At 38.1% G+C, this 14,454-nt stretch overlaps 1 protein-coding gene across 2 annotated transcripts in view; it reads right to left on the reverse strand.

The window, feature by feature from the left end:
* Positions 1 to 229: 229 nt before the first annotated feature.
* CD55 (CD55 molecule (Cromer blood group)) overlaps positions 230 to 14,454 on the reverse strand; it is a 45,021-nt gene continuing 30,796 nt past the window's right edge. The window contains exons 9-10 of one of the 2 annotated variants that reach the window (XM_011236540.3): positions 3,001 to 3,082; positions 230 to 2,269 (exon numbers count right to left, since the gene is read on the reverse strand). In XM_011236540.3, the coding sequence (XP_011234842.2) occupies positions 2,170 to 2,269; positions 3,001 to 3,082 (182 nt within the window). In that variant the 3' untranslated portion in view covers positions 230 to 2,169. The remainder of the gene's footprint in view (positions 2,270 to 3,000; positions 3,083 to 14,454) is intronic. The other variant, XM_011236545.3, reaches the window with a different exon arrangement.

The following is a 14,454-nucleotide window of genomic DNA, read 5'->3' on the forward strand; positions in this document are numbered from 1 at the left end:
CAACTTCTTTAAAATAAAATGTAAGACAAACTTTCACTTTTTTTTATTGGACTGAGGATAACTCTTGGCTATTTAAATACGTAGACAATCCCTCAACCAGTAGATGTTTTTGATTTCCTCTATTAACCTGCTAAGAAAATAGAGCTTTAGAAAAAAGCTCAATAAAAAAATAATACTTCCCCAAAGAGGCAGTGCTTCAATTTGCTAAAATGGGAAGTGACAAAATAGATCCTCCAATTCTTTTAGATTTTATTGGTTATCACGAAGGAATTCAGATACACAAAGAGGCAGAGAGAATGACATCATAAATGTCTAGCAAAGAGTGTAAGAAACAAAACTTCCGAATGGAGATGCGGGGGCCAGGAAGGAGTGGGTGGTGGTGCTCTCTCAGGAGTCTGTTATTGGATCCCCAAGGGACATCCTCCAGATCTGGAGCCAGAGCAGAGTGAGATGTGGAAGCAGGGGCCCCTTCTGTAGGGAAGAAGCTCTGAAACCCCCTCACACTCGCTGCTGGTAGCTGTACAAGGTGGGGGGGGGTTGTCTCCCAGAGGGCTGTATAGCGTGGGCACTAGAGGGACCTCTGGTTGACCTCTCAGCCAGAGACTTCGGGAATAGTTGGATGCACCCCATTCCTCCTCATTTCAAGAAAATCCCTGAGAGACCCTTAGTTGGAAATTTACGCAACTGGATTGCCCCAGACTTCCCGAAGGAGGAGGAACGTCTTGCTGCTTTTGCAAAGAAAAGAATCATTTGGAAAACTTAGGACTCTGGATATTCTTTTAGAAAACTTTTCTAAGGGGGGGCACAGAGAGAAAGGGGGCACGATGCCAATGTGAGACACTTGAGGAGCACAGTTGGGAAATAATTTATTTGGGTGCTTGCTTCCTTCATCCGAATCTCGGGGAAACCTCTCTCCAGAAGGATTCAGTAGCAAGGGGTGAGGACAGGCTTAAGAGCCAAGTGGCCTCAGCACTGAGCAGAACAAGCTCCATGGGCCTTATTGCCAAACTGAGGACAGTGTTCCATCCCGTGGGCAACTCCTCCCTCCTACAGGGCTTTTAGAAGAACCCATAAAGAAAAAAACTCAAGCTATATATTGGAAAACACTGAAAGCACCCAAATGTCTGTGACTTCCATGACATTGTAAAAATTAGATTAAAGTTTACTAAGAAAGAGGGAAAGTAGCAATGATAATGGAGATTCTCCAGAGACAGGTAAAGACATCCCTCAAGTTGAGTCTATCCTTTTGGCACTTTAAGACAAAACATGAATTCTGTGGACAGAATGTTAAACCCAAAGGGAAGGAGGGATCCTTTCTCGGAAGAACTTATACCAATTTGGTTCAGTTATTTTTACTCCTCTGCAGGGATTGCCCAGACAGGTGACTCATTCCTGTACCAGGGACTTTTGAAGCCAAGGCCAGGAGTTAATTTCCAGCTCTTGATTAGACTGTAGAGTTCACTTACCCATGCTAGAATAAACCTTTGCTAGTCTTCAGTATAACTTATTTAATTTGCAGGCGAGGGCCTTGGGGTCCTGAAACACAGGCGGTCATACCACTCAGTGACAGCTGGGACTGCAATCTGATGTCCTGACACCCAGCCTCATGATTTTTTCCCTTACAACTCAAAAGCTCTTCTGGGCTGGGAACACGCTCAGAGCTGGCTTACCTGTTAAAGACAATTAAGGAAATACTGACATCAGTGGAGAAGTGACTTGTTCAGCTATAATGGAACCTTTCCAGGGGCAGGAAAATAGATATGGGCTAGCCTGTACTTATTACCTGTGATGGGAAGGAAGAAAGTGGAAGTTTACAAACTCAACTTTAGACCTTATATTTATTCTAAAGTAACAATCTGTGATTAGTTTTGAATGTATCTGGTTGGATTATTAGAACCACAAGTAATTCCAGTCCCTTTTGTGTTCAGTACTGTCTGAGAAGGAAGACTAAGTTTGAGATGAGATCTTTGGGTTTTCCTTCTCATTATTGTTGAAAGGAGCACATGAGGTGGAAAGGCAGGTGACAGAAGTTAAGAGAAATCGAGGTTACGATTCAGTTGCTCTTCTGTGTAGAGTATGTTCAGAATGTGTTCTCTACAAGTCCATTCGGCAGGTTCTGAAGGTACTGGAAAGCACAGTGGACCTCCAGGTGGGCTTGGGGAGACTTGTTCAGATGGTAGAGAACCTTGACGGGACCACAAAAGAATGTGACTCAGTTCCATCTCTCTTCCCTTTCCGTTGTCTCACTGTTTTATTCAACTCACAATTCCTTTGATGGGAATAGAATGAAATGGAAAATGGAAGTAAGAACAAGAGAAATAAGAACTTTTTAAAGAAAAGAACCAGAATTGGTCATCTTCGCAGCCGGCTCCAGCCCCCACGCACATCCACGCTCTGTACACGTGGTGCCTCATAAAGACAGTTAACAAAGACACACACTTAGCCTGTTTCTTTCTTTCTTGTTTGTTGGACTGCATAGCATCTTCTCTTTGTCATTCTTCGAATTTATGGCAGAAACCTTAATGTAGCAATAACTAACCCAATGGTATTTTAGGAAGATGGCGTAGAAAAAGTGTGGGAAGATAGAAAATATGTATTCATATAAATTGTATGTATATAAAGCCTCTCAAATTTCTGGACATTTTTTATTTTGATGGTCAGCTCCATTCAGCTTGATATATGCACTTTTCTGAAGTATTTTTCTCTTATCTCCTGCTAACCTTCTCACATTCAAAAACCTCATTGTTCTCTTTATTATGTAATTTTACAGTGACTTATATTCCTATTGGATTTAAGCAGTTGTACAAATATTAGCTCATTTAATTATCATAATTGCAAGTGAGGGGAGGTCTCATAAAAGGCACTAAATTTGGAATCAGGAAATCTATGGTACATGTCCATCTCTGACATTTACTTGTTTATTGAGATTGGATTATTTTTAAGATCTCTTTACACCACATGTTCTTCATCAGAAGACAGAGACACAAACATTTTTCCTACCTCCTGGCAAAGTTGTGGGAAGTGTTGAGAGACGCCATGTGTATAAATGCAGGAAGTATTGGAGGGTTCTCAAATGTTGATACTGTTACAGATAAAGAAATGAAGGCTCAGAAAGATTCACTTAGTAAATGAAGGAGAGTCATTACAAAGGTATCTACCTTTTTAAAAATCTTTTCAAATTTAAATTCAATTAATTAACATATAATGTATTATTGTTTTCAGAGGTATCGGCCTGTGATTCATCAATCTTATATAATACCCAGTGCTCATTACATCACATGCCCTCCTTAATGTCCATCACCCAGTTATTTCATCCCTTCACCGCCCCCCTCCAGCAACCCTTAGTTTATTTCCTATGATTAAGAGTCTCTAATGGTTTGTCTCCTTCTCTGGTTTCATCTACATTTTATACCTGAAACAATTTTATTTTTAAGAAAGTCTGAGGGCAGGGGCTCCTGGGTGATTCAGTCAGTTAAGTGTCCCACTCTTGATTTCGGCTCAAGTCATGATCTCAGGGTCACGAGATCCAGCCACAAGTCAGGCTCTGTGCTCAATGGGGAGTCTGCTGGAGATTCTCTCTCCCTCTGTCCCTCCCCCTCCTTGTGCACACACTCTCTCTCTCTCTCAAATAAATAAATAAATCTTAAAAACAAAAGTCTGAGAGCGATATGTAAGTGTGAATAACATTAGCTCGAAAATTTAGCTTGAGGCTGGCTTGCCAAAATGGTCAGATAGCTAACTGACTCCATCACATACGTAAGAACCACTAGCATCTTCATTTTTTTTCACATTCAAATAAGTGAACTTTTTTCAATTAACATATAGTATATTCTTAGTTTCAGAGGCAGAGTTCAGTGATTCACAGTCTTATGTAATACCCAGTGCTCATCACATCACATGCCCTCCTTAATGTCCATCACCCAGTTACCCCATCCCGCCACCCACCTTCCCTCCAGCAACCCTCAGTTTGTTTCCTATGATTAGAGTCTTTGTGGCTTGTCTCCCTCTCTGCCCTCATCTTGTTTTATTTTTCCCTCCATTCCCCTATGATCCTCTGTTTTGTTTCTTAAATTCCACATATGAGTAAGATCATATGATAATTGTCTTTCTGTGATTGACTGATTTTGCTTAGCATAATACCCTCTAGATCCATTCACATTGTTGCAAATGGCAAGATTTCATTTTTTGATGGCTGAGTAGTATTCCATTATATATATACACATCTTCCTTATTCATTCATCTGTCAATGGACATCTGGGCTCTCTCCATAGTTTGGCTATTGCTGCTATGAACATTGGAGTGCAGGTGCCCCTTCAGATCACTACATTTGTTATCTTTGGGGTAAATGCCTAGTAGTGCAATTGCTGGGTTGTAGGGTAGCTCTATTTTCATCTTTTTGAGGAGCCTCCATACTGTTTTCCCAAGTGGCTGCACCACTAGCATCTTTAATATACGTTTTTATACTAGAATTTTAGACTTCACACAAAAGGATCTTGTTAATATTCTAAAAACCGGACACTACTAATTTGAATAAAGTAAAATTTAAATAAAGTTTTCAGTCAGCGGAAAATATTTCCTCCCTACATAACAAGATAAACTGTGGAGACCCTGATGACATTTACCCAACAGCAGCCACAGTAATTCCTATTTATTCAAGGCTTCAGGTGTTTCCCAGTGCGACCATGCCCTTATTATACAGACACTTGAAATACATTTCTACCACTAGATGGAGACATAACCATAAGTGATCAAAGTTCACGTGCCTGTTTAAAAGAAGGAAAAAAAACCCCTCACCCTCCCTTCCTATGGGAAGGGACATACACATTAGTAATACAATGTGATAAATTTTTTGACATTCTTATATACTTGTTTAAATTTTTACTATTTCATTAATACAAAAGGTTGACATGTGTAAATGTTCCAGGTAATTTCCAGATACTGTATATTAATATCTCAAATCCCTGCGACTGAACAACAGAAGGTGGTCGGTTGTAAAAATAGAATGAAGTCAAATTGCATATGTACAGTTATTAGAACAGTGTCTAGAACCTAGTTTTCTATTTAAGAATGGTAAAAGATCTAATAAAAACTTATGTAGTGATACTTTCCATCATGGAATTAAAAAAAAATTTTTTTCAGAATAAGCCTAGATAGATGCATTTACTTCATCAATTCTGCCTAAAATTCTTTTCACTCTGTAGATTCAAGACTATCTTTAAACTAGAAATATCTTCCTTTGTTATGTCTCTAGTTATTGTCTACAGCGAAACTGTTTTTATGTACATTATGTGCTTATATGTGTATATATGTTTTTATAAATTAATATATATACATCTTTTTATAGGATATAGATCATAAAAGTGAGATTTCTAGGTTAAACATCATCTGTATTTAAATGTGATCATTACTGACAGATTACTGTCCAATAGTTGAAACAGACACTTCTATCACTGATGTGTAAGTTGCTCTACCAAAATGTTTTTAATACTGAATCCCTAAAATTTTGCCGATCTGATGAATGAAAATTAATTTATAATTTTTTGCTTGCACATCTATGAATACCTGAGATTGAACTTCTGTTCATATTTTTATTCTGTATATGCAATTTTTCCTCTGTAATTCTGTATTTGTTGTTTTATCCAATTTCTTATTTGAGTGTTTATCTTTTTAACTGTAGAATTCATTTTATAGTAGATATTAATTTGTTATCTATTATATTGGTTGTGAATTGTTATCTATTATATTGGTTCTCTCTAACTTACATTTATAGTGATTTACGCCATATATAATGTTGAAGGTAACCAACTATTTTTCTTTAGAATTTTTGGTTTTCTGGTATTGTTTAAGTTTATTCCATTGTTATTCTCAATTCTTATCACATATATATGTATATATACACTTTCACATAAAGATAATAAAATGATATATACATATTTAAATTTTAGATGCTTAATCTACCTGGATTTAACTTCAGTAAATGATGTGATGCAGCAATCTTTTTGTCTTCCAAAACAATACGCATTTATGCTGGCCTCATTTTTATAAAATACTCTATTCTTTTTCTACTGACTAAAGATATCAAGTACATCCTAAGTTAAGTTTTGGTATAATGTTAGATCTGTTTCTCTACTCAAACATTTCACTATATTGGCTTATCTACTCTGAAATATGTATTAAAACCTTTCATGACTAATTTAATTTTATAATTTGACAAGTCATGTTTCAAATAATTAGAGATAGAAAACGATGGCTATTACGAAATTACAGTAAATCTCAAAGTCAGCCTAACTCCTGCCTTCCTGTTGTTGCTGATAAACAACTTCACTTGCTCCTCTCTCTGAGGGACAGGATCAAGCTAGGTGATTCCTAGCTTTCCTGAAACCTAAACACAACACAGGGCTTCCNAGGGCTTTTTTTTTTTTTTTTTTTTTTTTTTTTTTTAGAAGCAGGTCCCCGCGGAGGAACCCGATGTGGAACTCGATCCCAGAATGCCAGGATCACGCCCTGAGCCGAAGGCAGAGGCTTAACAACTGCACTATCCAGGCATCCAACACAGGGCTTTTTAAAAAAAAAAAAAATTTCCATGACAAATTGTTCCATTGTCTTGATTTGAATTTTTTTTTCTTACAGTAAATAACTGTTTTCTTGGAGCAGTGTGGCATACTGTCCTGTTATAAATTACCTAAACTTAGAAAGACCTTTGTCTCCGAGTGGGACTTTCAGGAGGGGAAAGCCTGGGTTGGCTACTTAACTGTGTGCTCCCCTGGTTGGAACGGATTTCTGCCAATCTCTCCAACAAAGAGTCTCAGATCTGTATTATGTAAAAGTCATCCTATGGTTTGTAACATAGTCCCTGAAAGTATGGGCTTCTAATTGGTTCCTTTAATAATACTAGCCTTGGTTATAATACTTACATTCATGTATCTGTTTTGTTGAAGATACAGATACTTGTGAGCTGGGGTGCCTGGGTGGCTCAGTCAGTTAAGCATCGGACTCTTGCTTTCAGGTCAGGATCTCAGGATCCTGAGATCGAGCCCTGTGCCCGGCTACCTGCTGGATGGTGGAGTTTGATGAAGATTCTCTCTCTGCCCTCCTGCTCTAAATAAATAAATACTTGTGAGCTTTCTTTTTAAGAGCTTTGACGTTTTCTTTTTCCCCATTATTCAAAAGTAAAATCCAGTGTCCCTTTGGATTCCTTATTCAAACAGAGAATTAAGAGTTCTTTTCTCTTTTAAATTAACAACTCTCTGGGGACTGAATGATTAAACTGAGGCGGGAGTGTGTGCTTACAGGTAAGAGTAGCCTCCATCTGGGGCTCAGAGGGAAGACCATCTGTCTGCTGCCACCTGTCCCAGAAGCTGGTTGTCACTGAGGTTGGATCCATAGGATTCAGATCTTTTTTTTTTTTTTTTAATGACTTAAGGACATCTGCAAGCTTTTGAATTTAAAGAAAGATGATTAAACTGCTTAATTCCCCATTTCTGGTTCAATACTTCACCTATCAAACTGGGAACCCTGATCTGGTAAAAGAGAGGAATGATAGGCACCTCTGAGTTGAACAGCCTCTCCCTGCCCTGGCTCATTGTTTGCTATTTCATTTTTTTTTTTTCCTTTGGACAAAAATGGATGGTCAAAACCTTCACATTGTTGCCCAAGCATTTGATGAAATTCTACTACTGAAGATGATGTGTTTTTTCTTCTCTGAATGAAAGTCCATGAATTAAAAGATGGGGAGTGGGGAATCCAGGTGAAATTCATGAGTCCTAAACAGGGTCTCCAGCCTTCTGGAAGCACTTTGTTTTCAGGGTCCGCATATTTCCTGAGAAGTGAAATGGGCATATTGAAGACAACCCTGATATATTCTGAATATAGCCCAGTTCAGCAAGGAGGGAACGTTGATCAAGAACCGTTTATGTGCCTAGTTCTTTAATAGACAATAATGTTTTCCAAATGCAATGGTATATTAGTACAAAAAGACCACTAATGCATGTATAAATCAGAGAAGAGTCTCTAAGACTTCAAAAAAATGTAAGAAATCAAGAGAATATTTTGAATGTTTTAAATGTGCTCTTTTTTTTTTTTTTTTAAAGATTTATTTATTTATTTGACAGAGATAGAGACAGCCAGCGAGAGAGGGAACACAAGCAGGGGGAGTGGCAGAGGAAGAAGCAGGCTCATAGTGGAGGAACCTGATGTGGGGCTGGATCCCACAACGCCAGGATCACGCCCTGAGCCGAAGGCAGACGCTTAACTGCTGTGCCACCCAGGCGCCCCTAAATGTGCTCTTTCTGAAATAAAAACAAAAACAATGAAACAACAACAGAAACCTCTCTAGTTTGAAGAAAATGGAAGCACCTATCTTGCAATCACTGTGTTTGCAAAGACAACCACTGTTTATATACAATAAAGAAATGAATATTCAAGGGACAAAGTCTTAAGATGTTTTTTTTTTCTAAATGTTGCCTTCCAAATAAAAATACTGGGTTACTCAAATGTTCTAACACCATTGGCTAAAGATAATAGGATACTTTGATGAGAAGAGAAATAGAATACATACACATTAGCTGTGTAGAAAAATCTAAACTAAAAATTAAAATGTTTTTCTGTCCTGTTATAAATGCTTTCTATCCTTTCAGGAGTTTTGGGTGAGGAAAAGGAAAATCTGTGGTTTAAAGGCCTCAGTGTTTCTACAGAAAATAATACATTAATCAGCAACATTCCAATAATTAGTAGTCATGAAGAGGCCAGAGGAGAAAAACAAACATGGAAGGCATTAGGCCTAATTTGGTTTTTATAATAAAAACACCACATTTAGAAATATAATATACATATAAATAACATTAGAAATGTTCGTTATTTTTACTTTTATTTAATTTAATAAACACATAGCATATTGGGCCAGGCACTACTCTAACCACCCTACAAATATTGGCAGATTTCATTCTTATAAAAATTCTATAAGGTTCTACTGGAAGATTTATAAATGAGGAAACAGAAAGGTTAAGGGGCGCCTGGGTGGCACAGCGGTTAAGCGTCTGCCTTCGGCTCAGGGCGTGATCCTGGCGTTGTGGGATCCAGCCCCACATCAGGCTCCTCCACTATGAGCCTGCTTCTTCCTCTGCCACTCCCCCTGCTTGTGTTCCCTCTCTCGCTGTCTGTCTCTATCTCTGTCAAATAAATAAATAAAATCTTAAAAAAAAAAGGTTAAAAAATCTAGCACAAAATCACACTGCTAAAGATCTCGATATACCTTTCAGTTTAAAAATTAATATATAAAATGTCCCTTTAAAATATATGAAAGTGAAATTATTTAGTGTTCTATAAACAAACACAAAATAAATAGTGAATACTATATTTAGCTATTGCATTAGCTGGAGCTGCCATAACCAAATACCATAGGCTGGGTAGTTTACGTAACAGAAATCAATTTTCTCACCATTCTGGAAGCTGGAATCTTAAAATCAGAGTGCCAGCTTGGTTAGTTTTGGTAAGGGCTCTCTTCCTGGCTCACAGCTGACCACCCCTTCACTGTGTCTTCATACAGTGGTGGTCGGTGGGGGAGACAGAGAGAGAGGGCTAGCTTTCTGATGTTTCTTCTTATAAGGGCACCAATCCCATCATGAGGCCCTTTCCTGTGACTTCTTAACACTAATTACCTCCCAAAGGCCCAATCTCCAAAGAGTTGGGGAGTTAGGGCTTCAACATATGAAATTTGGAGTGGACACAATTCAGCCCATAGTCGTCATCTTGCAAGTGATAACTTGACACTCCCATGATGAAATGACCATTGAGACTCTGCTACATTCTGCCAACTCCTCCTGAATCAGTAAAGACCCAATTGTTTTTGGTGTAGTTTGTATGTAACTATATATTTCATGTACTTCTTTTTATAATATTGCATTGAAGAAACTGAGCTTGTGTTATCTTTGGATTAGATCTACTAGAAATTATTCACATCCTTCTGGTTTAAGGCTCTAGAAGACCAACCACCACCAGCCCTGGGGCTTGCAAATATGTGTGTGTGGGTCCCTGTGACAGCTCTCACCTATTTCTTCCAACTGTGGTGCCACCCCTAGCACCTTTGGAATATGGCACCTGGGGATGGCGAGAGCGGTAGCAGATGTCCTTTATCTTCTGTGCCCCCTCGGTGGCACTCAGAACAGTCACCCACTCCCTCTGCTGGCCATGTGAAGGCAGATCTCCAGAGGTGACCACTTCTATCTCCCCCTCAGAATTTTCCAGACCATCGCTCCTCAAAGCCAATAACCCCTCCTTTCAATGTCCTTTCTTGCCTCCAATTCATGTGGAGCTGCCATGCTGTCCTTGCTCAGCCTTAGGCCATGCTGGGAAAAGATGGGTAATCTTTATATTAATGGCTGCTTTTTTTACTTCATCCATAGACCTTTGCCTGTCCTTCCAGATGATGGCAAGGTGTGGAAGGCACAGATGCAGTCCACATTGAAAGAGTTCCCATTCCAAGAATGCAGTGATTATGACCTAAAGAGTCACACCATAGGTTAAGATATACCACATACCATAAACTCCAGAGGGTAAATACAACATGACTAGAAAATGAAGTATTATTTACATTTTCACTGTCCGGAAAATGGATAACACTTGCATTTGTGGTTATCATCAGTGAGGCACAGTAACAACCTTTGAATGTCATTGGAAGCCAATGCTCACAGGTGGCACAATGAATGATCACTATAATGAATAACGATATGATTAAAAATGAGTAAACGGTATTAGGGAACCACAGAAGGAAGAAGACCTATATCCATACGAATAGCTTCTAAAGAATTATGGCATTGTGAGTAGTAACAATGTTGCCATATTTTCCTGCCACTAGGAGATATAAAACTACCCAGGAGTAGAACATCGGGCACATTTAGCAATAAAACAATGTGGGGGATCTAGGATCCAAACCAACAGAGATGGTACCTGGACACTATGAATAATGTCATGTACATTGATTAAACAATAAACACAAAATCAAGTACTTTTCCTCTACCTATTATTCTAAATTTTCATCAATAAATGACTACACTTCACACGAGATCATGGATTTTGTAATGTGTTTTTAAGCCAAATTGCATTTATAGACAGGGGATTCTCAAAAAAAAATTCCTCGGAGCCCTGCACACAGTGCTTTGTGTGGAAACGGAGCTTAATCTAACTTCACTAAAGAATTTTGAAGAGAATGGCTAATCAGATGAACTAGTTATACTGTCAGAGGCAAACATAGAAGATTTTGATAAAGAATTATGAAGATCTGAATATCAGAACAAGCCTGATAAAGAATTAGGAAAGATTCAGGGCTCCTGGGTGGCTCAGTCAGTTGAGCGTCCAGACTCCTGGTTTAGGCTCAGGTGGTGATCTTGGGGTTATGAGAGTGAGCCCCGCGCTGGGCTCTGCGCTCAACGGGATTCCTGCTTCTGGATTCTCTCTCTCCCTGGATTTGCTCCTCCACCTCAAATAATTAAATACAAATCTTAAAAAAAAAAAAAAGAATTAGGAAAGACTGGAGTGGCAGAGTCCACTCCATGTAACCACCAACACAAAATAAATCCCTGCAGACTGCTTACTAAAACTAGGACGGTGTTTAGTGACTGTAGCTTTAATTTTGTGTAAATAGAGAAGAAAATCCTCTATGGCTCTGTGACCAGTTGTTGGCTCCCTGCATGTATTCCTATTTGTATTATAGTTGCTTTGCTCAATAATAAAATCAGCTACTTCTGTATTTATTAAGATGTTCCTTTGGGTCTTGATTTCTCCCTTTCCCAATACTTCCATCTGTTTTCATATCTGGGCACAAATAGAAAACTGTGATATTTCTATGTCATCCAATGATAAACTGAAGGTATCTGGGAACCCCTATATAGGACATGATGAAAAAATTCATTACATTAAAAATATCACATAGTTATGATAAGAATAATAAAATACAAGAATAAGGAAAGGTCTTGTATATTGAATGTATATGAAATTTACAAATAAAATATTTCAAATTTTTAAATATTTTCAAACTTCAGCTTTCTCACTTACGTAGATTTTATGTAACTTTTTTATAGAATTTTGTTCTTGAAATGCTCTATATAATTCGTGATTATGAGTCTTTAATGAATCTTTTCAAAATCTTGATGGTCCTATCAATGAGAAATTTTTCTTGTACAGTTTGAAATGTTTTTGATTATTCACAATTTATAACATTTGAAATTACATTTGACCTTGAACAATGCAGGGGTAAGAGACTGACTCCCTACATAGTAGAAAATCCATGTGTAACTTTTGACTCTCCCACAACATAACTACTAAAAGCCTGGTGGTGACCAGGAGACTTACTAATAACATAGTCAATTAATACATATTTTGCATGTTATATGCATTTCTTACTGTATTTTTATAATAAAGGAAGCTAGAAAAAAATGTTAAGAAAAGCAAAGGAAGAGATAATACATTTGCAGTACTGCACTATTAAAAAAATCACATATAAGTGGACTTATGCACTTCAAACCCATGTTGCTCAAGGAAGGGTCAACTGTATACATATTTCTTTGACTTAATATTTTAAATTTACATGTATTGCATCATTCTAATGTGTCCTTTTTTTTTCTTTCAACATTTCACTTTTCATAGGAATATATGATGAGAGCATACATTGTGCTTAGGAATTCTATTTTTCAATAGTGGTGGCCTAAGATTTGGACTAATTACTCTTCAAGAAACAACCAAGGTAACTGGATTTCAAACATTAGAAATTATCTTAAACCCATTGATAAGCCAACAAAATAGCATGGGGATTGCCAGAGATAACTCTGATTGCAAAACTGAACCTAGAAAAGAAAGGGAGAATATCAGCAACAAAATTAAATCTGCCCTAGGGTCATTTACTGATATCAGAAAACTTACGTTTATCCTTTTAATTTCTTTGGTCCAGCGACTGGTAAAGGACTCTACCCTCAGGTTCAGAGTGAACCAAAAGTAAACCAGGCCTTTTCCGAACCCAACCCCAGAAGATGGTAGGGAAGGTGGCCATAGTGTTGAATGAAGCAGAAGAAATTTAAAACGAATCATGGAACACTACATCAAAACTAATGATGTACTATATGGCGACTAACATAACATAATAAAAAAAATGAATAGAAAAATAAAAACTTAACCCTGAGAATTTGTGGCAAGTGCCCAGTCATGGTGAGGATTCCCAGCCCAAGTTCTCAACACTTGGGTGGGTCAGGAAAGACCACGTTCTAAATGTGGTTTAAGGTAGTGCCCAAATGATACTGCCAAATAAATTTGGTAGATGGTAAACTAAAGTATATCTGGAGAGAGTATCTTCACCCTATGCCTTAGCGAATCCCAGCAAGTAATTCTGCAAAGAGGAATGGATAGCACAAAGGCAATTGAGCACACAAGGAAGTAAGCCCCCATGAGTGAGAACCTGCAGAAATAAGGGACAGAATGAGATGGTGAGTAGGAGGTAAAGAAACAGATCAAGATTGAGAATTCAATTTAGTTAATTAATTTGGCAGTGGCAACTATCCCGTAGTAGGCACTGGAAGCAAATAGATCGGAAGCCCACTGAGTTTTTGTATAGTCAAAGAAATTAAGATCCTGGACTTAGAAAACATTTGGCTGGTCAAGCTTTTGGGTGCCCCAAATTTCACAGGCAGTAAGTGGGCTGTAACAGCTGTATACTCCAAGGAGAGCAGAGCCTCTAACCTCCACTCGTGGTCATTCTGACGTGGCCATGGAGGAGAGTGAACAAAAAGGGGCAGATCCATAATACTTGTGACAGAGGGTGTTGGCTATAATGAGGCTGAGAATATAAGAATCAGAGGGAAAGCAGAGAACACGGGATTCCTAAACCCTTACTGATATTCCATACATAGATATGTTTGGGCCAGCAGAGTTGCAAGTGCTGTGAAAGGCAATTCCACAACAAATCTCATTCCAGCGCCGCTTTACGTATTTATAGATTCCTCTTCATTTGTGCACTTAAAAGAACTAAAACTTACTGAGCACTTCCTATGTGGTTGGCACTATTCTAAGCACTTTACGTTTATTAACTAAATTCTCATAATTCTCATAGCAATTCTATGTATTCCCACTTTACAGCTAGAAAGGCACTTTATAGATAGGTAACTAAGGTACGTAGATAAGGAATTTTCCTGAAGTCACCCAGTTGTTAAATGGCAGGAGTATGATTTGAGCTCAGGCAGTCTGTCTCCAAAATCCATGCTCTTAACGACTTAACTATGTCACTTCTCAGGATGGAGTCAATTACCCCTCCCCACCTTAAGGGCTTTAGAAATTCTTCCTTCTTTCTCCTGCATCATATCCATCAGCATACAATGTGATATTATTTTCCCCATATTTTAAAATAAAATCTCTCTTGAGCATACGGTATGTTCCACAAACATTTCTCTGCCTGAACTTTTCTGTAAAACTCTT

Source organism: Ailuropoda melanoleuca, chromosome 8, assembly GCF_002007445.2.
Source record: "Ailuropoda melanoleuca isolate Jingjing chromosome 8, ASM200744v2, whole genome shotgun sequence".
Lineage (NCBI taxonomy): Eukaryota > Metazoa > Chordata > Mammalia > Carnivora > Ursidae > Ailuropoda > Ailuropoda melanoleuca.